The sequence below is a fragment of the Myxocyprinus asiaticus genome, chromosome 4 (assembly GCF_019703515.2).
Source record: "Myxocyprinus asiaticus isolate MX2 ecotype Aquarium Trade chromosome 4, UBuf_Myxa_2, whole genome shotgun sequence".
Taxonomy (NCBI): domain Eukaryota; kingdom Metazoa; phylum Chordata; class Actinopteri; order Cypriniformes; family Catostomidae; genus Myxocyprinus; species Myxocyprinus asiaticus.
In genome coordinates this window covers 12,712,442-12,738,619 of record NC_059347.1, presented here as the reverse complement: position 1 = coordinate 12,738,619, position 26,178 = coordinate 12,712,442, and the positions used below count along the sequence as shown (strand labels likewise).

At 39.3% G+C, this 26,178-nt stretch overlaps 1 protein-coding gene across 3 annotated transcripts in view; it reads left to right on the top strand.

Annotated features, from left to right (window-relative positions):
• The first annotated feature begins 221 nt into the window (after window positions 1–221).
• kcmf1 (potassium channel modulatory factor 1) overlaps window positions 222–26,178 on the top strand; it is a 34,613-nt gene continuing 8,656 nt past the window's right edge. For all 3 annotated transcript variants that reach the window (XR_007897018.1, XR_007897019.1, XM_051696170.1), the window contains exons 1-5: window positions 222–445; window positions 8,793–8,960; window positions 9,049–9,188; window positions 22,989–23,090; window positions 23,571–23,748. Coding sequence is in view for 1 of the 3 variants with exons in the window: in XM_051696170.1 (XP_051552130.1) it covers window positions 430–445; window positions 8,793–8,960; window positions 9,049–9,188; window positions 22,989–23,090; window positions 23,571–23,748 (604 nt within the window). In the remaining 2 variants the exon portion in view is untranslated. The remainder of the gene's footprint in view (window positions 446–8,792; window positions 8,961–9,048; window positions 9,189–22,988; window positions 23,091–23,570; window positions 23,749–26,178) is intronic.

Below are 26,178 nucleotides of genomic sequence, written 5' to 3'. Positions count from 1 at the left end.
AGTCATACACATCTGGGATGGCATGAGGGTGAGTAAATGATGAGAGAATTTTCATTTTTTGCTGAACAAATCCTGTAATGCCTCTTGTATTCATAGAAACAAGCTGCCGCGGATCGTTCCAAAGATGAGTGGATTGACTTGCCTTGAAACTGACTTTGTTACCGCCCTTCAAACACCACAGAAGAAGAAGCAGATGAGCCGGCTCGCCTCCTGGCGGCAGACCGCGACCGCACTTGCTCCGTCACACACACAGGCGCTTAATGACAGACGGGGAGGGGGAAGCGTAGAGAAGTGTGCCCCGGATCCATCTTCAAGACAGAAAACAGGGAAAGAAAGACCGCGTCCCACTTCTATTTCATTTTTAGCGGCATCTTTCCCACTCACAGGCGTCAGGGAGCCCGAGGAGGGGGCTGTGTCATTGTCTGTAGGATGTCCCGACATGAAGGTACGTGCGAAAAAACAGCCGAGCGCCGCGTCGTTGGGCTTGAACGTTAGGCCAGTGCTGACCCGCGGGTTGCCATGTTTTCAATTCAGTTGCTTCGGGGAAAACTCCTCATGGCGGCCGCCATGAATGTAGCAGCGTTTATGAACTTATAAGGTGCGGAGAGCGCCCAGGGCGTTTTCTCGGAGCCGCCCGGTGTGGTTTTGAGCCGGGCCTGTGTGCTAGGCCATGCGGAGGACGCGCGGGTCGCTGGCCTGCTGCGGGACTGAGTGCGACTGTGTTCCCGCAGGTAGACCGTGGAGAGGCCAGGGCTTCGGCTGGGCCTGCTTTAAGGCACTTATTTCACAGTCTCTCTGGTTAGAGTAACCCTGCCCTGCTAGTATGACGGTTATAGGCCGGAACTCAGTCCGGTTACCGGTTATAGAGACACTGTGGCCGCTCCGGAGCGCATGTTGTGTGTTTGTATATGTGCGAGTGTGTGTTGAGCCGTCTTGAGTCATGTCATGTTTCAGGCCGGCACAAGTGAATGACTTGCACGTCTCGATTTAGCATTAGCGGGTGTCAGTGAAGCGATAGCCGTGATTGCTCAATTTTTGGGGTTAATGAACTAATAATAATAACTTCTAAACCTAGTAATATTGCCACTGGCATTTCAGATTGGGATCTCTTATCAAAATATATTCTCTTAGCAAAGGAAACTAACAAAAATACAATGCTAATACTAATGTTTTTTTGTGCATGTTTTATGGAAGTGTGAAGGTAAACATTCAGTACTTCAGCATATAACGTTAAGTACCATGGCATTGTCATCTGGTACCACCACAGTATTTTTTTGTAAGGGGTAGATTTGTCTTGTTTGTCCAGTCTATGGGAAAACAGCATGGCATGTCTTGTGTGGGGTTCCCTTTCACTTTTCCCCTATGTAATGTGGCAGACAGTGATGGTATCAGATGGTAATACCATGTTTTTTTATGTCTGCCATGGTATATACATGTTACTTTAAAGGGATAGTTCACCCAAAAATGAAAATTCTCTCCTCATGCCATCTCAGATGTGTATGACTTTCTTTCATCTGCTGAACTCAAATGAAGATTTTTAGAAGAATAATTCAGCTCTGTAGTCCATACAATGCAAGTGAATGGTGATCAAAACTTTGAAGCTCCAAAAAGCACATAAAAGTAATCCATAAGACTCCAGTGGTTAAATCCATGTCTTCTGAAGCAATATGATATTTGTGGGTGAGAAACAGATCAATAGTTGTCTTTTTTTTTTACTATAAATTCTCCCTGTCCAGAAACAAAAACACAAGAGGAAGAATGTGAAAATGGAGATTGATGGTAAAAACTGGCTTAAATATTGATCTGTTTCTCACCCACAATTATCATATTTCTTCAGAAGACATGGATTTAATCACTGGAGTCCTATATGGATCTAATTGGTTTTAACAATCTGTCTCTGGAGCAGAAATGTCAAAAGCCAGCTTGATTCGCCCGCACTTCGGAGCTCCAGAGACAGCACGCACCACAGTTACGTGAAACATTCACGTGTCAGATGAGAAGAATATTTAGCACTTTTAAATCGGCAAATGTGTGATGAAGGTCATTAAATTTGCTTGGGCGGGCAGAGAAAATTGTTCAATCCTGGAAAAAACTTGTCCATGTTTCGTCATCTCTCTCAGACTCACGTGAAGTCTTGCCCACTGATAGATAAGCCCACGGATGTATAAATGTATATTTAAGTATCACGATATACACGATATAGCAACATCTCTATCGGTTGACACTTGATATCTTCGCCACAATGTACAGCAACAAAACAAGTTCATATTAAAATTTAAACAACATAATGCTAATGTTTTATCTTAGGAAGAGTTCAGAAATCAATATTTGGTGGAATAACCCTGATTTTCAATCACAGCTTTCATGCGTCTTGGCATGCTCTCTACCAGTCTTTCACATTGCTGTTGGGTGACTTTATGCCACTCCTGGAGCAAAAATTCAAGCAGCTTGGCTTTGTTTGATGGCTTGTGGCCATCCGTCTTCCTCTTGGTCACATTCCAGAGGTTTTCAATGGTGTTCAGGTCTGGAGATTGGACTGACCATGACAGGGTCTGGATCCAGTGGTCCTCCATCCACACCTTGATTGACCTGGCTGTGTGGCATGGAGTATTGTCCTGCTGGAAAAACCAATCCTCAGAATTGGGGAACATTGTCAGAGCAGAAGGAAGCAAGTTTTCTTCCAGGATAACCTTGTACGTGACTTGACTCATGCGTCCTTCACAAAGATGAATCTGCCCAGATTCCAGCCTTACTGAAGCACCCCCAGATCATCACTGATCCTCCACCAAATTTCACAGTGAGTGCGAGACACTGTGGCTTGAAGGCCTCTCCAGGTCCGTCTAACCATTAGATGACCAGGTGGAGGATCGGTAACCTTTTGGTCTGTTCTCACCCAAAACCAACTGGATCGCTTCAGAAGACCGATGAACCCTCTGGAGTCTTATGGGTTACTTTTATGATTCCTTTATGTAATTTTTGGAGCTTCAAAGTTCTGGTCACCATTCACTTGCATTGTATGAACCTACAGAGCTGAGATATTCTTTTAAAAATCTTTGTGTTCTGAAGAAAGAAAGTCATACACATCTGGAATGGCATGAGGGTGAGTAAATGATGAGAAAATTTTAATTTTTAGGTAACTTATCCCTGTAATGATTTTCTGTTTCTTTTAGGAATTTGTAATATTTTATGTAGGTTATGTAGGACAGAGGTTGTTCTAATTTGAGATGTAATACCATTGACATGCTTGGCGCTTGCTTTGTCTCTCAAAAACGTTTTAAATGCCAGCTAGACAACATCTTTTTTGCATCATATGTGCCCAAGAGTACCAAAAGCACTTTCTAGGTAGGCGTCTCCTGAGGTTTTCGAGACACAACCATAAAAAGCATGCGATGACGGTGAGGTGTCACCTGCCTGCGAATGAAGGCACATGAATCTAGTTCCTCGTTTCTCAGCATACAGCACATGGTGCATGAGAGTAGCTGGAAATGGGTGGATCCTGGTGATATGTGACACCTCCGGTACTAATTAATGTAATATGTTGATTTGTGAAGGTAGTTTGGCAGCTGTTCAACTCCAGGTTTGTTCTGTAATGCAAGCTCAAGCATAGTCACATTGAATCAAGATGAGGAAAACCTGTATTTCATCAATCGATGCTTATTGCTTAGTCATAGAACTGATATAATGTTTCTTAAATGGTGAACTTACGTTTCGAATACGATTAGACAAGTTGAAAATTGCTCAAACTAGCCTCTCTTGGCTGGTGTCTTCTTGGGTTATTTAAGCCCTGTACACAAATGCAGCGAGTTTATCGCTTGATGTCGCTAGTCCCTGTACTGTGAAGTCGCAAGTGGGCGTTCCTACAGCTGTCGCTCTAATGTTATTGGTGGACTGATATTGACCATATCTCTTACTGTAAATCTGATCACAGGTGAGATATTTTGCTTGTAAAACTAAGATTATATTCTAATTTGACAAAGCATCAGTTTTCTTGTCCCTAAAAATGCACATTCTGCAGGGTAGAGTGTTTTTATATGAACTGCAGCAGTGCTTAATGCATCATAACATTGATATAATGAACGAATGTACGAATCAAACTCGCTAATACTGCCGACATTTTCTTTTGCAGTCATATATCCTTGTACAGTATGTGGTTACAGACGAATCATATAGAACAGTGAAATCACTCACAGAAACGTGAGCTCTACTGACACCGTTCACTCCTATTGGTTGTTCTCAAAAGTCGCTCCTCATTTGCATAAAGTTGTACTTTTCTCAACTTTGTCATGTTGCTCACCACACCCACATCTAGCCACATTTGTTACATATTTACTGTAAATAGTACATATTATACAATTCAACAAGTATTTACATTGGTTTGTTGAACACGTGCTAAAACGGTACCATCTCTTTAACGAAAAACGGCATTTCTGTAAACACAGCGCCTTTAAATGTGTGCATGTTAACTAGAGAGGACTCGAATGGTTTTACCTCATCTGTGCGATGCATGATTAGAATTAAATGTTTTTTTTGTAGTTGTTTTTAATCAACAACTGACTGTAGAGAACAGAAAGGGTATTAAAAGAGACAGTATTCAATGACAAATGGGTTGCGTGGATCTCGTCTTGGACAAACATTACACGGAACAACTTTTACTCTCAACACGCTGTGAAAGGATCTCGCTGCTGAACATTTCTCGACTAAACTACACAATTACTGGTGAGTGAAATGTAAACAGTTACCAGCCGCTTGCCCAAATATATTCACTTTAGTTGCATAGCGTGAAATTAGGTTGCAAATGTGAGTGATTTCCTCTCATTGTAGTAGAGGGTTGCGCATTGAGTGAAAGATCAATCTTGGGATTTAAGAATCGAGATCGAGATCGTTCAAATGAAGAATGCGATTAATCAGAAAAACTATATTTTTACCCACCACTAGTAATGGCACCGTTGTTACAGGCCCACATTTAGTGACATTTGAACTTGCAACGTTTTATAATGGGAAGCAAGCAAGTTAGTGAATCAAGAAATGCCCTCAGACTCACCTGTAGCCATGGTGCTGTTTTGATTCTCTAGGGAAACATGTCCACTTCAGCATAGACAAGTTTTTTACACATTATCTTTGTGCTATTACACTTGGCCAGTGAGAAGTTTCGCCTATTGTACAAAAGTGCCTGGGCTTGTTCCTTGTAGGCAGCAGATGCCCTAACCCAGCCCCCACCCTAATCAGAGCCTTTAAGGCTGAGCAGCCTGCCAGGAACAACTCGGTGCACCTGTCGCGTGAAATTTCAGGAAGTGAATCAGTTTTCCTCAGATTTCTGATTAGTTTTCTCATTTTAGTAATTGATTGCACATAAAGACATTTGTAATATATTAGGAAGAAGCAAATAACAACATTGCACACAGTAGTTCAGTAATCACGTTTTCACAAAAGACCAAATCAAACTTATTGTACATGCAGTGTGCAGTGAATATGACACTTATAGCACATGTGAAGCGCTTATACTTTGAAGTTGTTCTCACACGCTCGTACGGATCCAGCGAGAGCACCAATCTATTGCCTGCTTCTGGCTGATATAAAAGACAGCGGTAATATTCTCAGTACGATTGTACACAGTGTAATTGTAGCTCGACTTTGTCCATCAAGCATGCATACACCGGCTTAAGACTAGCGATGCACCGATACCACTTTTTCTCTTCCGATATCGGAAATCTCAGTATCAGCCGATACCAATCCCGATTCGATTATATATAATATAATATTATAATAGTAATATATCTCAATTGTGCACCTTTAACCTTTTAAACCCTCACGCTTTTATTTTGACATTCTGAACTCTCTGTCTGTTTGTAGACAAGTTCACAGTAGTTTAATTAGCTTCTTATTCAAATTCTGGTAATAAAGCACCTCCAGTGCCATTCTAAATGCATATTATAAGTGAACCGAACTATTGAGCATCTACATCTGAGATGTTGTTCGTGAGTAGTGCTCAAATATTGCGCACCGCGTGAAGGCTGAAAACAGCCGCGAGTGTGTGTGTAAACAGAGCAGCGCCATTCACTGACGTGCATTTTATATATTTACTTATTAAACACAGCCTTTTGTGATTCACAGAGCTATTGCACGTCTTAAGTGGCTTTGAATAAAATGCACGAGTCATATGAACTACTTTGTGTTTTTATGGTTCTATGTCATTTTTTTGAGCTTGACAGTAACGAACATGACTAACACAGTATCGGATTTGGATCGGGCTCGTCGGACCGATACGCCATCCGTCTAAAAGCTTCAGTATCGGATCGGTGCATCCCTACTTAAGACCATAACTGCCTCGGCATGCGCATGTTGATGATATTGATATTGATTTCTAGATAACTTTATAGATAGACTTGGTTTAGATAAAATGAATACCTAAACTGGCTTAGAAGTATTTAGCATTTTTCTTATTTTATTCTATTATTTTTGAACATCTGGGTTTATTAGATTTTATTTTACATTTACACTCTGTTGACAACCCCCTGTGGTGCACTTTTTAGTAAATTTTTCTTGCACACCTTTGTTTCCTGTAATGAAAAGAACTTTGATTTCTCTAACCAGGTTGCCTTGCAATCTAATAAAGAACGTACAATTTGAATCATGTTAGAGTACATTTAAAAGTTGAAAAAAATCGATTCGTGAATCGTCCATAAGTTGTTTTTGCCATATCGCCCAGTCCTATAGCGTACCTTAATTCCAGTGTGTTTATCATTAGGCTACATGAAAACCTTCTTTCGTGCTTTATGGAGAATCTTTATGGACATCCATCAGTGTTTCCCCTAGGATTTTTGTCTGTGGAGTAATATCATAAAATGACTTTAGAATCATTATAGATGGGTTATTCATGTTCTCCTTGTCATTTGGGGGGGATTAAATAAATTGTATTAAAACATCTGAAAACTTATAACATTCTCACAGCGGGCTACTTTCTCAAATTTTACCTATAATTTGATTAATTCGAATTTACGTTTTGACACAATTGTGTTTTTTTTTTTTTTTCTTCGAGGTTTTGCATAAAATATTAGTAGACTCTGTAATTAGATACACTGTCAATCCACCAATGGCTGAATATAAAAGAGAAAAACAAATGTTCACAGCACTTGACTTGATGCTGCCTTCAATCTGGTAAGCTGAACGTGTGGAAATATGCGTGGCTGCGCGCTCCAGTGTAACATAGGTTAACAACACGGAGACTGATATAAAAGCCAGTAATATTTCCAGTATGATTGTACAGTGTGATTGTAGGTAGACTTTGTCCATCATGCATGCTTACACCAGCTTAATCAAACAATAACTATGTTCTGTGTAAGTTGTGTAAGTCATGAAGCACTAAGCTACATTTTGTCAACAGAGATGTCAACAGAAATGTATGTATTTATAATAAAGTGTTAGAACATACCTGACAGTTATGGGCGCTTCATATCAATCATATAATGGATAGACTATAAATGGGAGAATCATCCACATCTTTTACCATGATGATTCAGATAGAGTGCTAATTATTGCTTTGTTCTGTGACATGTTTCAAATGTACTGCATTTATAGCCAACATTTAGGAAGCGAAGCGATCGTTTTGATAAATGGCGATATTATTTCATTTTGCTGCTCTGCTCAGCATGTACCGCTAGATGGTGCCGAGTGCTCGCAGCACTGACTTACGTCATTATTTTAAATGGAGCTTTTTGCTTCTTGCGTTTTCAACTACACTGAAATTTCTCAGATATCTGGACTCTATCTGCAGGTGTTTATGGTTATACATACAAATTGATTGATATACTAAAAATACTTTATAAATAAACATGATTATTTCTAGATATTGATTTCTAGACAACTTTCTAGATGGACTTGATAAAAATAATACCTTAATTGGCTTTTAGGTATTTTGTAGTTTTTTATTTTATACTATTATTTCTGAACATCAGTGTTATTTAAATAAATTTGATTTAAATTTAACTTTACGCACTTGGCAACTTTCTGTGTATTGCACTTTTTTTGTGCATTACTGTTACACACCTTTGTTTAATTCCATCTGGCACCAACAATCATCCATGCAATTATCTAATCAGCCAATCGTGTGGCTGCAGTGCATAAAATCAGGCAGATATGGGTCAGGAGCTTCAGTTAATGTTCACATCAACCATCAGAATGGTGAAAAAAATGTGATCTCAGTGTTTTGGACTGTGGCATGATTGTTGGTGCCAGATGGGCTGGTTTGAGTATTTCTGTAGCTGCTGATCTCCTGGGATTTTCACACACAACAGTCTCTAGAATTTACTCCGAATGGTGCCAAAAACAAAAAACATCCAGTGAGCGGCAGTTCTATGGATGGAAACATCTTGTTGATGAGAGAGGTCAACAGAGAATGGCCAGACTGGTTCAAACTGACAAGTCTACGGTAACTCAGATAACCACTCTGTACAATTGTGGTGAGAAGAATAGTATCTCAGAGTGCTGTTCTGAGATGTGGGTTGGTGCTGTTTTGGCAGCACGAGGGGGACTTACATAATATTAGGCAGATGGTTTTAATTTTGTGGCTGATCGGCGTATAGCCTTTGTAATCTGTAACAAAGCAGAGCTGCTTTGAATGTGTTCTTTGCCTCCGTATCAGTTGCAAGTCATGTGAAGTGTTGATGTTGCATTATTATAATAGATCAGAACTAACCAGGTGATGTAAATTGTCCGGCCTGTGATAAATGCCATACGGGTCCTCAGAGAATCTACTTTTGTTTGGTTGTGTTTAAATGTCTTCTGTTCTCTTGCAGGTGTGAGCTGTGATGCGTGTTTAAAAGGGAACTTCAGAGGGCGCCGATACAAGTGTTTAATTTGTTACGACTACGACCTTTGTGCATCTTGCTACGAAAGTGGAGCAACAACAACTAGACATACCACGGAGCACCCAATGCAGTGCATACTAACCAGGGTAGACTTTGGTAAGTAGAGCAGTCTTTTCATCAGCAAATAGTAAGGATGTCTTGATGGTGCAATAAAGGTGACTGGTTTGATCTAAACTCTCTGCAGACTTGTATTATGGGGGAGAGGCGTTCTCAGTAGAGCAGCCTCAGTCATTTACTTGTCCTTACTGTGGTAAAATGGGCTACACAGAAACATCTCTACAGGAGCACGTCACCTCAGAGCATGCAGAGACCTCTACAGAAGTGGTGAGTACAAATGCCATCTTTTTGAAATTTTAAGGGTGAAGCTGGTTTTGCTTTTGATTCTTTAATGTATTGTTCCCTTAAAGATCATTAAATAGTAACACAGTATTTCCCAAGACCTTTGCTGGCATTTATTCATGTAATATTTAGAGGTCGACCAATATATTGTTTTCCCCGGTATTTCGCAGAGACCTCTACGGAGGTGATGAGTACACATGCCGTCTTTGAAATTTTAAGTGTGAAGCTGGTGTTGGTTTTTGTTTCTTTGATGTTTTGTTCCCATAAAAACCATTCAATAAAAACACATGAAGCGATGTATTGGTTTTACCGATTGTTCCGTGCCGATAGTTGCTTATTGGCAAAAAATCGGTGCCGATAGTTGCAGATATACATTTTTGTAATTCTTCAATGTTTGTCTGTGGCCATATTCTTTCATCTGCTGAATATATAGGCTACAAAAAGGCTTAACATTGTGAATATTTACATATAGAGCATTGTAATGGAGCCAAGACTATGTCACCATCACTTTTTTATAAAAATGACAAATGACAAATCACTAATGTTCTGCTGTTGATGAATTACTGCTCATACAGTATTAATTAGCCCATATGTTTATTAGGGGTCCAAGCACTGAAGGTGCTGGAACCCTATAGTATTTGTACTGATTTTCTTATTATTCTTTTTCTGCCCTAAAAGTGTATGGGCAGCCAAAACCGTTAGTCCTTGAGCATGGTCCCAAATCCCCCCCAATACTCAGGCCCCCGTCTGACACTAGGTAGCGCTATAATAAGCACTTTACGTTTTGGCTCATAACTTTGCAACCGTAAGGGCTTGAACCAAAATTATTTTTTCCTCTGGTTCCTTGAGTCAAGATGAACTAAATCTCTATATCTGTTCTATTTCCATCTAGAAAACATTTTAACAATTTGCGATTTTTCGTAAATGTGAATGGCCGATTGTTATGAAATTTACAGTGCACTTTCAGGTTGTCAGACTTAGGCTGTATACCAAATTTGGTGAGAATCGGCCACAAGGTGGCGCTATAATTAACTAATTTGTATTTTTGCTAATAACTTCCGAACCGTAAGTGCTAGAATAAAATTCCTTCAAATATTCTATCATTTAGAATTATTTGAAAAACCAACTTTTTCGAACTCCTAGGCCGTTTGTCCGATTTGCTCAAAATGTTGCACGTATCATCTAGTGACCGACCTGACAAAAAAATGTTTTGAATTTTTTATTTGTCAAATCGTTTTGAACATATAAGTTAGTTAATTCTTTGATTTCGACACAAGGGGGCCGCTACAGCTAAAAAATCCTTATAACTGCAACTGTTTGATTGAAGAAGTTGAAATTTGGCATGCATCTTCTTTAGGTCACGTGCTAACATGTCGTTACAAGAACAATTTGACAACTTAGAAATGGCTGCCAGCAGCCAATCAAAATTCAGCAGCTAATAACTTGCATTGTGAATGGACGATCATTATGAAATTTACAGTGCACTTACAGGTTGTCAAAATTAGGCTGTATACCAAATTTGGTGAGAATCGGCCCGAGGTGGCGCTATAATGAGCTAATTTGTATTTTTGGTAACAACTTCTGAACCGTAAGGACTACAATAAAAATTACGTTTCTTCTGAATTCCTTGAATCAAGACGAACAAAACTTATATCCCGCCCTGAAAAAATTTCTGCCATTTTGAATTTTCTGAAAATACTACTATTTCGAACTCCTCCTAGGCTGTTAGTCCGATGCCATTTAGTTAATTTGTCATCTAGGGACCATCCTGCCAAAAAAATTTCTTTCCAAATTTCCAAAGATACAAGCTAATTAATTCTTTGGGCGTGACCCTGATTTACTCAATGGCCTATATCTTTTGAAGGCAAGGTCCAAACTATACAAAACATTTTGAGGATGCATGCACAGTTTTGTCCAATTTCATCCATTGGGGGCGCTACATCTAAAATTCTGTTATAACTCCGCAACCATTTGTGTGAACAAGTTGGAATTTGGCACGCATCTTTGGGTCACATGCTAACATATTGTTACAAGAACGATTTGACAACTTAACTGCTGAATTTTTATTGGCTGCTGCCAGCAGACAATCAAAATTCAGCAGCTAATAACTTGTGTTGTGCATGGGTGATCATTATGAAACTTAACATGCACGTGCAGGTCACCAAAATTAAGCTGTTCTACAAATTAAATTACTCTGACGTCACACTGCAGGAAACTATGCTTCCGGGTTCTTTCGAGCAGCAGATTTCAATGGTGGAAATAGGCAGCGCTGCAGTTTTAATAATCTTTTAAGCTTTATAGAATGTAATAATGTCTTCAAATGTTAATAAAAGTTATTATAAATTGTTTATCTATGGTTTACAATGTAGAAATGATGTGGGTTCTTTTCTGAAATATCATGCAATATGTGTCTTTACTGCTTAAATTAATCACCCACATACAATAAATAATAGTATTCTTCAATATGATCATATTCCATATCAAAACTTAATAACAGCTGTTTTCGATTGTATTTATTTTGAATGCAGTAAATAATACTGTTCAAAGACATCATTTTAGCAGTATGACTATTTTTATTCACTTATTCTTTCACAAACAATAGTCCATGCGCTACGGTGGTGGAGACGGTATCTGTTATATCATATATGGTGGTCTTGATCAGATAAAATCATTGTTAGATCATGCTTGACCTCATATCTGTCAAAGTAACAGCACTTTGGAAATGAAAAGTAGTTTACAATTAGAGTTTATGTAATTTCTTCATAAAAAAGTTAACGAACAACAGCTGCTACGGGTCAACTGGGTCTAATAGAGGAGACACGATAACAATGACGGTGACCTGTGAATTATCATCATTTATGTAAAATCCTGTGTTTGTTCTGATGCAACAATCTGGTGGAAATTTAAAAAAAGACTCACTCTCCAATATTCTGTGGGAAACGGGGTGTTCCAACCCCACACACAGCACTTTTGTTAAAAAAAACAAAGTCAGTTGTTGAGTGGATCCATCCATTTCTTTATTGAACTAAATCCAGCTGATGTTCATGAGTCATGATTTAAAGAGACCTCTGGTGAGTTTTCCATTCATGTAAAGCTTAAACCAACAAATATTTGGTGATGACATTGCTGTTTAATGAAACAAATAATTAATATTTGAAATTTTACACAAAACAGCTGTGTCCACATGATACATTTTGATTATTTTGGTCATGTTCTGGCCATATGTGCTCTTTGACACTGATGATTGCCACTTGTGGCTATATTTATTGGGGGACCAAGCACCGAAGATGCTGGAACCCTATTGTATTTGTACTGATTTTCTTCTTCTTCTTATTATTATTATTGTTCTTTTTCTGCCCTAAAAGCATATGGGCAGCAAAATCCGTAAATCCTAGAGACAGAACTTGGCAGGATAGTTCCAAATCCCCCACCACTCACATCTTACACTAGGAGGCACTATAATAAGCACTTTTACGTTTTGGCTCATATCTTCGCAACTGTAAGGGCTTGAATCAAATTATTTTTTCCTCTGATTCCTTAAGTCACAACGAACAAAACGTATATCTCCGATTTTATTTCCATCTACTTTTTTTTTTTTTTTTTTTTGCAATTTGCGATTTTTCGGAAAATCTACTTTTGTGAACTAGTCCTAGGCTGTACAGTGCTGTGAAAAAGTATTTACCCCCGTCCTGATTCCTTCTGTTTTTATGTATATCATACTAAGTTGTTTCAAAAATAAAAAACAAATCTAACATAAAACAAAGGCAAACTGAGTAAACACAAAATACAGTTTTTAAATGATAATGCTATTTTTTGAAGCAAAAAAGTTATCCAGTACCATCTGGGCCTGTGTGAAAAAGCATTTGCCCCCTTTGTTACCAAATCCCCAAATCTATGAAACTGCATTCATAATGGGGTTCATCTGGACTAGACACACCCAGGTCTGATTACTGACAGCCCTGTTCAATCAAATCAAAACCTAAATAAAACATCAGCAGCATGAAGTTGGCTAAAAGGTCCCACCCAGTAGCACACTATGCCAAGGTCGAAAGAAATTCCTGAAATTATGAGGGAAAAGGTGATTGAAATACATCAGTCTGGGAAGGGTTACAAAGCTATTCCAAAGTCTCCGGGTCTCCAAAGAACCACAGTGAGAGCCATTATCTCCATATAGAGAAAACTTGGCACAGTAGTGAACCTTCCCACAATTGGCTGACCTTCCAAAATTCCTCCAAGAGCACAGCGACGCCTCATCCAGGAAGTCACAAAAAAGCTAAGCACAACATCCAAGGAACGGCAGGCCTCTCTTGCATCAATAAAGGTCACTGTTCATGACTCCACTATCAGAAAGACACTGGCCAAAAATGCCATCCATGGAAGAGTGGTGAGGCGAAAACCACTGCTAACCCAGAAGAACATTAAGGCTCGTCTGAATTTTGCCAAAACACACCTTGATGATCCTCAGACCTTTTGGAAGAATGTACTGTGAGTCGAAAGTGGAACTGTTTGAAAGACAGGGGTCCCGTTACATCTGGCTTAAATCAAACACAGAATTCAACAAAAAGAACATCATACCTACGGTCAAGCATGGTGGTGGTAGTGTGATGGTGTGGGGATGCTTTGCTGCTTCAGGGCAGGGTGACTTGCAATAATTGAGGGAAACATGAATTCTGCTCTCTACCAGAAAATCCTAAAGGAGAACTTCCGGTCATCAGTCCGTGAGTTGAAGCTCAAGCACAACTGGATTATGAAGCAAGACAATGATCCAAAGCTTAGGACAGAGTTCGCACAAGGACCTTAAAGTGCTTGAATTTTAGCTTTTCAAAATGTAAGGTCTTGAAAACCTGGAAAATTGGTTTGTTTTGTGGAAAAGTGCTTGAAATTAAAAATGAAATGTGTATGCGGTTTGTACAAATTATAAAGAAGTCATTAAATTCTATAATGATATTCGTAATATTCCCTGCAGGCAGGAAAAAAACCGCCTGTGATTGGAAGGGCTGTGTGAATGATAGTACAGATAGCCTGCCTTCTGCCTTGAATTAGTTGTTAACAGTGGAGTCCCCCTCCCCCACCCTTTTACAGCTACCACTGCGGTGGATGAATTTTATCAAATTTAGCGACATTTTCACACTCAGATTCAGTTGATTTTGTGTGCTCATTTTTGGTAATCGGCTAATTTGAACCTTAGTAATGGTTTAGATAACTATCATGCCTGGTCAGTGTAAATTCAATCCAGCATGGCTGGACATTGACACTTATCATGGTTGGCTCTTGCCAGACACAAGCAATGTACATAGAGCTCGTAAATTATGCAAAAACGACTTTGGGCTTTCAAGAGCCACATGAAGGGCCGAAACATTTGGCGGCAGTTTCTCAAGTTGGGTCATCTTCAATTCATGACATCGTTGGACCTCCATCACTTGCGAGGAGAGAACAGGTAAGAATACGGAGCAGTTAAGTTAATACTGTGGGTGCAGCAGTAGTGTGACACGTCTATAAACTTAAAGTTGTGCAGCTTTTTCAACAAGTAGTGGACTACCGTCAGTGTCAAATTACTACATCACGTTTAAGTGATATTAATTTATAATGCGTTCCGAGTGACGGGTCATTCATGAATGATTAAAGATTTTGAACAAATCTTTTATATGACTTGGAAAAAACGAGTAGTCTCAGAGAGTGATTCGTTCATTATGGTATAGCTGCACATGCGTAAAATCCATGCTCGTTTTTCGTTCATTTTAAAAACATTTGAAAAAAAAAACATGCACTTCCATTTAGTGCTATTTATGTTAATGCATGAATGTTTGTAGTATGTGTATGAATTAATCTCATGTTCACATGGATTGTTATTAAGTATTTGTAGTCTGTTCAAGTGCTCTTGTATTTTGCAAGAATTTATCCATGTTCCTATGGATTATTAATATTAGTCCATTTTAAGTGCTCTTGTATTTTAGAAGAATTCATCCATGTTCATATGGATTGTTATTAATGGATTGTTTTTAAAGGATTTGTAATCTGTTTCAGGTACTCTACTCTTGCTCTGTATTCCTAAATGTTTCATGAATAAAAAGTAAATTAAGAAAAAACATGTATTGTGTCAGGACCTTGAAAATGAAAAAGTGGTACTGGAAAAAGTGCTGAAAAGTCCTGGATTTTCACTCTGATGCCTGTATGAACTCTGATAGGAGTTAGCCCACACCTGAATGGCTCAAAAGAAGTGGCCTAGTCAAAGTCCTGACTTGAACCCGATTGAGATGCTGTGGCAGGGCTTTAAATGGGCAGTTCATGCTCGAAAACCCTCCGATGTGGCTGAACTAAAGCATTTCTGCAAAGATGAGTGGGTCAAAATTCCACCACAGCATTGTGAAAGACTGATATTCAGTTATCTTGCAGTTTTGTTGCAGTTGTTGCTGCTAAAGGTGGCACAATCAGCTATTTAGTTTAAGGGGGCAGCTAGTTTTTCACATGGGTGATATAGGTGTTGGATAACACTTTTGCTTCAAAAAAAAATATATATATATATATTTGAAAACTTACGCTGCTTGTGGCTATATCTATTAGCGGACCAAGCAGCAAAGCTGCTGGAACCCTATTGTAATTGTACTGATTTTCTTCTTTTTTTTTTTTTTTCTGTCCTAAATTGTCTGGGCATCAGAGACCATAAGTCATAGAGACACCAAACTTGGCAGGATGGTCCCAAATCCCCCCCACTACTCAGGCGCACAAACACACCCATCTGACCCTAGGTGGCCCTATAATAAACACTTTTACATTTTGACTCCTATCTCTGCAAAATTCTTTTGTCAGCAAAGTTTCGTACAATTTCACCCCTAGGGGGCACTACAACTAAAAAACTGTCATAACTTTACAGCCGTTTGAGCCACAAAGTACAAATTACATATAATACATTCTTAAAAAATCGATTCGACAAATTAACAAAAATGGCTGCCAACGGCCAATCAAATTTCAGCACCTTATAACTCGTATTCGGAATGGCAGAGGGTGATGGAAATTACTATACACAAGCAGGGTGTCAATTGGAAGTTACATATCGAATTTTGTGACAATCGGCCAATGGTGGCAGTATAATTAACTAATTTGCATTTTTGCTTATAGCTCCGGAACTGTATAGGCTACAATACAAATTTGTAGCTTCTTTGAATCCCACAATGATATGGTCACTTGAATTTCCATTTCCGCAAGAAACGTTTTTTTTTTTTTACAGTTTCGATTTATACGAAAAACCTACTTTTTCGAACTCATCCTAGGCCGTTTGCCCGATTCTCACAAAACTTGGTATATATCATCTACAGACCCTCCTGACAAAGTTTTCAAAAGAATTGATGCATCGAATCATTCCAAAGATATAAGAAAATGTTTTGTGTGTGGCCTATAATTACTAATTAACTAATTAATTACTAATGTGTCTTGTGTGCAGTTTTCAAACTTAACAAAATTTGTACACATGGACAAGAGAACACTCTGAGGTAACATAACGAGTTTCGTTCATTTTTTATGTTAGGGGGCGCTATAACTTAAGACAATCCTATTTCTGCAACTGTGCTCAAAGCAGATGAAATGTCACACCAAAATAGCTGTCCACAGCATCCACAGGATCCTTTGGTCATCTCGCCATATGAGCTTGGCCCCCGACAATAGTTGCTTGCATCTATATTTATTATTGTTATTCTGCCCTTAATGCGTTTTGGCAGCAAAAAACGTAAGCGCTAGAGACACCAAACTTGGCAAGATGGTCCCAAATCCCCCTACTTCTCGGGTGCATACACACACACACCCCCATCCAACTCTAGGTGGTGCTATAAGCAGCACTTTTACATTTTTGCTCATACCTCCAGAACCATGAGGGCTAGAATCAAAATTCTTTTCCCTCCGATTCTTTTGGTCAAGTCGAACAAAATGTGAATTTTCTAGTCAGAAATATAATCAGAAATATTTTCACCATTTTGAAATTTCTGAAAAACCTACTTTATTGAACTCCTCTTAGACCACTTGTCCAATTGGCACAAATTTGCATGTATAATCTAGGGACAGTGCTAACAAAGTTGTTCAAAGAATTTTGTTTTGTCAATTAATTTCGATGTTAGAAGTGAATTAATTCTTTAGGCGTGGCTTGTAATTCCTTAATTGACCTATATCTTCTGAACCCAAACTCCTAATGTAACAAAACTTGGTATACATTCATATCCAAACAATTTGAGGATGCATGCAAAGTTTCGTCCAATTTCGCTCATAGATGGAACTCTGCAAATGTCTGAGTGAACGATTTGATTTGACAACTCAACAAACATGGCCGCCAGCAGCCAATCAAAATTCAGCAGCTAATAACTTGCGTTGTGAATGGCCGATCGTTATGAAACTTAACATGCACCTACAGGTCACCAAAATTAGGCTGCAAACCAAATTTGGTGAGAAACGGCCACAAGTTAGCACTATAAAAAACGAATTGCAATTTTTGCTAATAGCATCTGAACCGTAAGGGCTAGAATGAAAAATTCAGTTTCTTCTGAATCCATCGGTGCCCTCAAGTGATTTGATCATGTAGGTTTCAGTTTCTGCGTAAACTTTTGTACCACTTTGATTTTTTGAAAACCAGCCCATCTGGCACCAACAATCATCCATGCGATTATCTAATCAGCCAATCGTTTGGCAGCAGTGCAGTGCATAAAATCACGCAAATACGGGTCAGGAGCTTCAGTTTCTGTTCACATCAACCATCAGAATGGGGAAAAAATGTGATCTCAGTGATTTGGACTGTGGCATGATTGTTGGTGCCAAATGGGCTGGATTGAGTATTCCTGTAACTGCTGACCTCCTGGGATTTTCACACACAACAGTCTCTAGAATTTACTCCAAATGGTGCCAAAAACATCCAGTGAGCGGCAGTTCTGTGGACAGAAATGCCTTGTTGATGAGAGAGGTCAACAGAGAATGGCCAGACTGGATTTAACTGACGAAGTCTACGGTAACTCAGATAACCACTCAGTAAAATTGTGGTGAGAAGAATATCATCTCAGAATGCTATTCTGAGATGCGGGTTGGTGCTGTTTTGGCAGCACGAAGGGGACCTACACAATATTAGGCAGGTGATTTTAATGTTGTGGCTGATCGGTGTAGTTTGTAATAGACTCTCCAATTTACTGAGCAGTCACATCTGGAAAATCTGTTGAGACATTATCAGTATTTTTTTATTAACTGCAAAGTGAAATTATTCTTAATCTTGTACAACATATAAAGGATGTACTAACAATGTTATTCAGTAGGAGAAGCTACAGGACAAGAAAATCCTTGTAAGGCTGAAATGAGTAAATTACAGTTAGCCTAATGTAAATATTGTAGATGTCGCTTGCTATTTTTTAGCATTTAAAATATGGTATATTATATAGCTATGTATGACATTTCAAATGGATGTCATAACAGTCTTTAAAACATGAAAATACAAGCACATTTTTGCCAAAGAAAGCATAACCTTGACACAGTGTGTACAAGCAGGTATATGGTCAGGTGGACCAAGTGACAGTTTGGTTTACAGAGATTTACACAACACAGAAACGGTCTCAGAAGACATTTATTGCAATGAGTGCATACTAGCAAGCATTTTACTGCAGTATGTAAACAAAAAAAACATACAAAACATTAAGTAGCTGTGACTATTACATTTAAAACCATTAGAAAATATTTGATATGAGATTTGAAGCTTCAAAGAATAAATAAATCATCCATATGTTAGAGGGCCAAACAATTTTCGTAGCAGTATTGACTATATGGCCAAAACTTTGTAGATACCTGAACCCCAGCATTCATGTGCTTGTTGAATATGTAATTTCAAAACCATTTGCCAAACTTGTCCTTGGTCAGATTCACACCAGATTATCTACAGACTCGTACGATTTTGAGTGTGGCTCATTATTACTAATTACTGTACATTATTTTGTTGAAAACGTAACGTTTTTACTACATGAAAAAACAGCAAAGAATTTACAACATTGCATTATTTCTTCTAATTTAAGTGGTCTAGCAATCCGCAATCTCTTGGATTCATGATAAATCAAGCATGTACCACCAATTTTGTCCACTAGATTGAGTGCCAGTGTTAAAATTCCTTCTAAATCCTCTTTGACTTTCCTATTGCTCTTGTAAAATTCTGATAGAACCAAATAGAAAGAAAAGAAAACATTAACATCACAAAGAGGGCCCTTTGAAATTGAATTTACTGTTTCCTCAAATTCAGTTTTTCAAAATGAAAATGTCTTTGATTCTGTTTAATTTCATTACAAAGAATGCTGTCTATCAAATGCATACAAATAACTTTGTTAATGTCATAATTTGTTGAGCAATGTTTTCAACAAATTTCTTCTTTTGATTCTTCTTGTTGTTCTACTTCTATTCCCATTCTGTTCGATGCTGGGCTGCATGCCTTAAATGAAATCCTATTTGTGCAACTTTGATGAAAATAAGTTATTTTTTCACAAAAACAGCTGTCTCTATAGATTCCACATGATATATTCTGTCCTTTTTCATCATTTTGGTCATCTTCTTGCCATATGTGCTTGAACCCTGATAATCGTCGCTTGCGGCTACAGTATATTTCTTATTCTTCTTTTGCTGCCATAAAAGTGTCTGGGCGTCAGAGACCTTAGTGTTAGTTCACCCAAAAATGAAAATTATCCCATAATTTACTCACCCTCAAGCCATCCTAGGTGTATATGACTTTCTTCTTTCAGCCAAACACAATCAGAGTTATATTAAAAAATATCCTGGCTCTTCCAGGCTTTATAATGGAAGTGAATGGTACCTTAGATTTTGAAGTCCAAAAAGCGCATCCATCCATCATAAAAGTAATCCATACGGCTCCAGGGGGTTAATAGAGGCCTTCTGAAGCGATGCGTTTTTGTAAGAAAAATATCCATATTTATAACTTCATATACTATAGTCACTGGCTTCCGGTAACGGCTGTCCGCGCGTTCATGAGAGTCAAGTTCCGGCATATGACATAGGCGTAGAGTAAGCTCCAGTGAGAAGTGACGAACACGGAAGCGTGCGTTGTTTACAGCAAAGGAAAAGAGGTGAGTTGTTTTAGCTATACTGTAGATTTGTATAAGTCTTAAAATGGAAAACTTCTTTTCACCGTTTTCCTTTGCTGTAAACAACACGCGCTTCCACGTTCGTCACTTCTCACCGGAGCTTACGCTACACCTATGTCATACACCGGAACTCGACTCGAGCGGACAGCCGTTACCAGAAGCATTGCTTCTGGATATCATGTTGCGTAGTCCACCAGAACCAACACAAAACGGTGCCCGTGTGCCTTCCGCTGTAATGGCCCGACGAGGTCCATGCCAATTCGTTCGAAGGGGACCTCAATCAATGGAAGGGGGTGCAATTGTCGGACTGCCATGTGATTGATTAGAGCAGCGGGTAATCGCGTGCTTGGCATTCGCAGTCCTACCGAGGCAGATCGCTTGATTGGTTAGAGCTACGGCCAAACTCGTGCTTTGCTACAGCAGCGCATTCACAGTGAATCTGATCTGACAGGAATGGAGTGTGAAGGGTTCTGGAGAATCGGGTTCTGGAGAATCAGCATTTGTGAAACTTCTCATTTTTAAACAAACTGAATGACCTGGTACATGTACCAATTGACTGAATGAGAGGGGCATGCTGTTCGTTCATTTCGGCATGGGCATGTGAGTCTATCTTATTCAAGGAGACAAACGGGCGGAAGAGCTATTAATGCGTAGAATTGGAGCTTTCACTTGACTCGTGTCAGTGCTGCCGAATATATTGAAGCCTAAAAAATTATGTCTTAAAAGAGTACAAAGCAACAAAATAACCTGTCCAGATTTATGAAGAGACAATGAATGTCTCATAATTCCTGGAATTATCAGACAAATATCTCTTCATAAATTAAATTAAATATAACCTTACCGCATCTGAGTGTCCCCCAGTTATTGAACTACAATTATTACATTCACAAAGGAAATACTCCGATGTAAAAATAGATGAGTCCTCTTTTTACTTTCTGCAATCAAAGCAATCCCCCCCCCCCACCCCCCATGTATTTTGTTTACATCTCCTGCTTTTTCATGACAAACTCATTAAATCGCCCCTCTGTGACGCTTTTGCAATGTCATGTGGAGGCCAAAGCGGCACTTGTTGTTGGCACTGACAGAGCGCTGACAACTGGACGCAATTCATGATAAATGCACTTTACACTGACAAAAGGCCATTATTGAAACTCAAAATTGTTATTATTAGGCTATTATTGTTGTTTTTTTCTGATAAGTCATGCTCAGCAGTTTAAATACTTAAGGAAAATGATAGATATCCTTTGCTCTTGTTATACTTTAACATTCTACTGAAGTCAGTAGATTTGTAGTCATGAAAATTGTAATAAAGGAGAAGGAAAGGACATAATTGAAACTCACTATTATGAAAAGTCATGCTCAGCATTTCTCAAACTGAACGAGAATTATAGATCTGCTTTGTTCTTATTATGCTTAAACACGATAAAGTCTCGGTTGTGAACATCTCAAAATGATTCGGTGACTCCATAGCGCAGAAGATGCTCATTTGTTGCCACCTAGTGACAGCTCCAGAACTGAACTAATCATTTAATAAAACTGAACAAATTTATGAAACTGAAGCAAGCCACACCAAATTACCATTTATTTTTGCAGCTAATTCTGCACAATTGTGCAGTTAATATGCTAAACTTGAATCATTAAAATGGCTGGAATTGGTGCTTTTAGCTTATTCTTTAAAAAAAAAAAAAAATCCCCCTAAAACATTCATGGATCAGTGAGTCTCACCTTTTTCGCCCCTCATGAGTTTGCATTCCTGTTATAATTAAAAGTCCCGCGTTAAGCGGCAAATCTATTTTCCTGGTTATAATTGGGATTTTGGTTGCATAACAATCACGAAATTGGGATTTGACTCATTTTGGACTCCTGTTGCCTTTGTCAGTGTCCGTCACAGTAAGGAAAGACTCGGAATTTGTTTTTGTACATTCATTAAGTCAATTTTAAAAACTATCAGCCGAATAATTGGTTATCTCTATTTTTACCACCTTGCTTTATCTGTATTTGCATCCCTAAGCAAAAGGGATAAATGGATGGATGGATACAAGGGATTTGCACTAGGACCCGAGTACTCAGTGACAGCAGTGACTGATCATGAAAACAATGATCAATAATAAACATGCGTGATGTGAGACTTCACTAAATTGGAAATTCAGTAAAAAATGGGACCTTGTTTTTAATTTTGATTTTCGGCGGTACCATGATAATTACGTTAACCTGCAGGAAGTGCAGAGAGATGCGGTCAGCGAGTCTTCACATAAATGACAAAATATGATGCCTTATGTTTTTATTACACTTTTTTTTCCTACCTTTTTGTAACAGGTTATGTTACAACAACCTATAATAATGAAAATGAGACACTGAAACAACAAGATGCCATGCCATTGCCAAAGTGGACCAATTAAAAAATGGGCAGATGGACCACACTTCGAGTACTAGAGTATACAAAATCACTGTGATTAGGGCTTAATATTTGTTTTGGAATTGCCTAGGTGTGTGTTGTAGTACAGATTAATGGTATCATTAAATACCAAAGCTGCCATTCACCATAAGCTTTTTATCCACAGGCATGTTGGAACAAATTAAAAGCCATAAAGATTAAAAGCCATCAAAAGGCCTTAACCTATCATGTGGGGTTAAAATAAGAGTTATTCTAGTCTGTATGATTCTCTCTGTCTCTCTTTTTCAGATTTGCCCAATCTGTGCAGCTTTGCCTGGTGGCGACCCCAATCATGTGACAGATGACTTTGCTGCTCATCTCACACTTGAACACAGAGCACCTAGAGATTTAATATCCTTTTATCTGACTGATGAAATTATGTATTTCAAAAAAAAAGTTTGTATATCGACAAGTTACCACAGATAACCAGATAACCTTGTATATGTTTCCAAAGTATATATATATGTATGCACAGCGGTTGCATGAGGTTATCGCTTAAGGTTTTGTGTCCACTTTGAGGATATTAATGCAGGTATTTAATTTTATTCTTTTGAGGTTTTTGCCTTTGTTTTGGGTTGATTTGGCAGATGTAGTAGAGAGAGAGGCAAGAAATTATTGGGCGAAGAGCATCAGGACATGTTGCAAGCCAGACTCGAACCTGCATCACCCAGATAAGCACCACAGCTCAACATAACTGTGCCACAGCTCAGACAAAATTAGTGTTTTTTATTATTGTATTTGTGTGTTCAGGACAAGTCATATGATTTTATTCTTTTAATTGGCTGTGTGTTATCACATTCTCAATAGTTGCTCCTTAACCAGCATGTGCACGATGAGAGCAGTGGCGTGCGGCACGTGCGCCGGATGTTCCACCCCGGGCGGGGGCTGGGTGGTCCGCGGGCACGCAGGACAAACATGCACTTTACCAGCAGCTCTACCGGTGGTCTCTCCTCTTCACAAAGCTCCTCCTACTCACCAAGCAATAGGGAAGCAATGGACCCCATAGCAGGTGTGTAATGTGTAAGGACAGGTTAGGGGACATATACACAGGAAGCGTTCTTGCATTTAAAAACTGGTAGATGGAATTGAGTGGAATGGAGGTGAATGTTGGGGTCTCGGTATGTGTTTTTAATAGAGCTGTCACATAAATTCAAAGTGATTAATTATATAAAAATAACACGTAAAAAAATAATTAAATTAGTCATGTACCCGGACCGTAATATGGAATATTCCTACCATCGGTGCAATTTAAGCTTGAAGTACTACCTGTTTTCAGCAGGGGGCAGTAAGCGAAACTCCAGATGTATTGACAACCAGTAGCTGTACAGACCAATAACCACATTTAGGCTTGCTTCACACTAGCAACAGCTCAAGATGAGAATGCGTTCTTGCGTTCAAACACAGCTGCACGGAGCACAATTCTGAAAGCAGGGATTTCGAGACATGTTTTTCTACGTTTCAAACACGTTTAACTTGAAACAGCAACTGAAAAATGCACTGTTTATGACAGTGCAACCAAAGTGAGACGCTTCTTTCTGACACGTGTGCATTGATGCATTCTTTGACAAGCCCTTATAATAAATCTATTTTGGACAGATTGATTTAATTGCAAAATTAAATCAGTGATAGGCTAATGTTCAGTAATATGGAAATAAACAATGTGTTGCCTTATTAAATACAAAAAGTAGCTTTATATCAATGCTTTACTCATCTGCCACAATAATGGAATGCATTTAAATTATCTGTACTATATTTAAAATATATACAGTGGCAAGAAAGTATGTGAACCCTTTGGAATTACCTGCATTTATGTATAAATTTTTCTTAAAATCTGGCTTAATCATCATCTAAGTTACAAATACAATAATGAACAAACACAATCTGTTTTAACCAGTAACACACACGTTATTTTATTATTCCTGTACATATTGAATACATCATTCAAACATTCACAGTGTAGGTTGGGATGTGAACCCCAAGGATAATGACGTCAACAAAATCTAATTAAAGTCAGATGGTGGCAAACCTGGCATCCAGTAAATTAAATGAGATTGGAGGTGTGGGTTAGAGCTACTTTGACTTAGAAAAAGCACTCAGACATTTTGAGTTTGCTACAGGGACTAAAAACGGTTCATGGAACAAAACTGAAAACAAACAGTTTTATGCAGAACATAACCGAAAATGGGAACAAAGTGATTTGCAATTGTTCCGGAGTCAAAACGTTATTTTTAAATGCTGGTAACTGTTATAACTGGATAATTTAATTCCGGTAATTTTTCCATGAAGCCAAAGGGTTTATCACAGTACATTTTTGGCAAGTGGCTTATTTTGGGATCGTTTTTCTAGAACCGGTTGCATGCTTCTCTTGTGAGGTCTGGCAACACTGCAACTGGTATTTCACCCACACTTAGTTCAGAGTACTGTCAATTAAAAAAGAACTTTATTAACCGTTTGTGGCAGACAAGCCTTTCGTTCGTCAGTAAAGGAGGAAGCAGGAACCGGATTGACACTCAAGACTAATTGCAGCTTAAAGCACTGAACTGGAACATAATAACATGATGACACACACACAGCTCCGTGTGTGTGTGTCTCTCTCTCTCCAGCAGTCCCGACAACTCTTATCTCTCTCTCCCGCTGATTGGGCTGCTCGGCACCAGGCGCGCACACTCACAGCCCTGCCATGCCCTAATCCTCGTCACATACCCCCACCACCCGATTCAGGCGCTGACTTACTACTTTGTGGAGGGGAGGAGTTGCCCCTTCGGCCATGTCGCCAGCTGGTTTTCCCCACCTCCTGGGTAGGACGAGTGGAGAGGAAAAGGGGTGGGAGCGAGAGAGAGAGAGAGAAAATAACTCCAGTTCCAGACCACGCCGCCATTTGGTCCTCGGCCAGCTGGGTAGCGGTCCTCCGCGATGCGGGGCGGTGGCACTGGACCTTGCCTCCTGGCGGACATCAGCTAGCTCTTCCACCTCCCGGCAGATGTCAGCAGCTGCTTCATCTCCCGGCGGATGGCGGCAAGCTCCCCCGCCCCCCTGTGGACAGTAGCGGCGCCTCCACCCTCTAGCGAATGGCAGCAGCTCCTCCACTTCCTGGCGAATGGCAGCGAGCTCCCCCGCCCCATCGGACGACAGCGGCTCCTTCGGGCAAACTGCTCCAGTACCACCGCATCAAACATCCTCGGCGTCGCGAACCTCCGTCAGCGGCGAGGGCTCTCTGGCATGTCTTCCTCCAGTCCCGGGTTTCAGCACCAGTGTGGCAGACAAGCCTCTCGTTTGTCAGTAGAGGAGGAAGCAGTAACCAGATTGACATTCAAGACTAATTACAACTTAAAACACTGTCCTGGAACATAATAAAATGACGACACACACACAGCTCCGTGTGTGTGTGTGTGTCTCTCTCTCTCAGGCACTCCCGACTCCTCTTATCTCTCTCCCACTG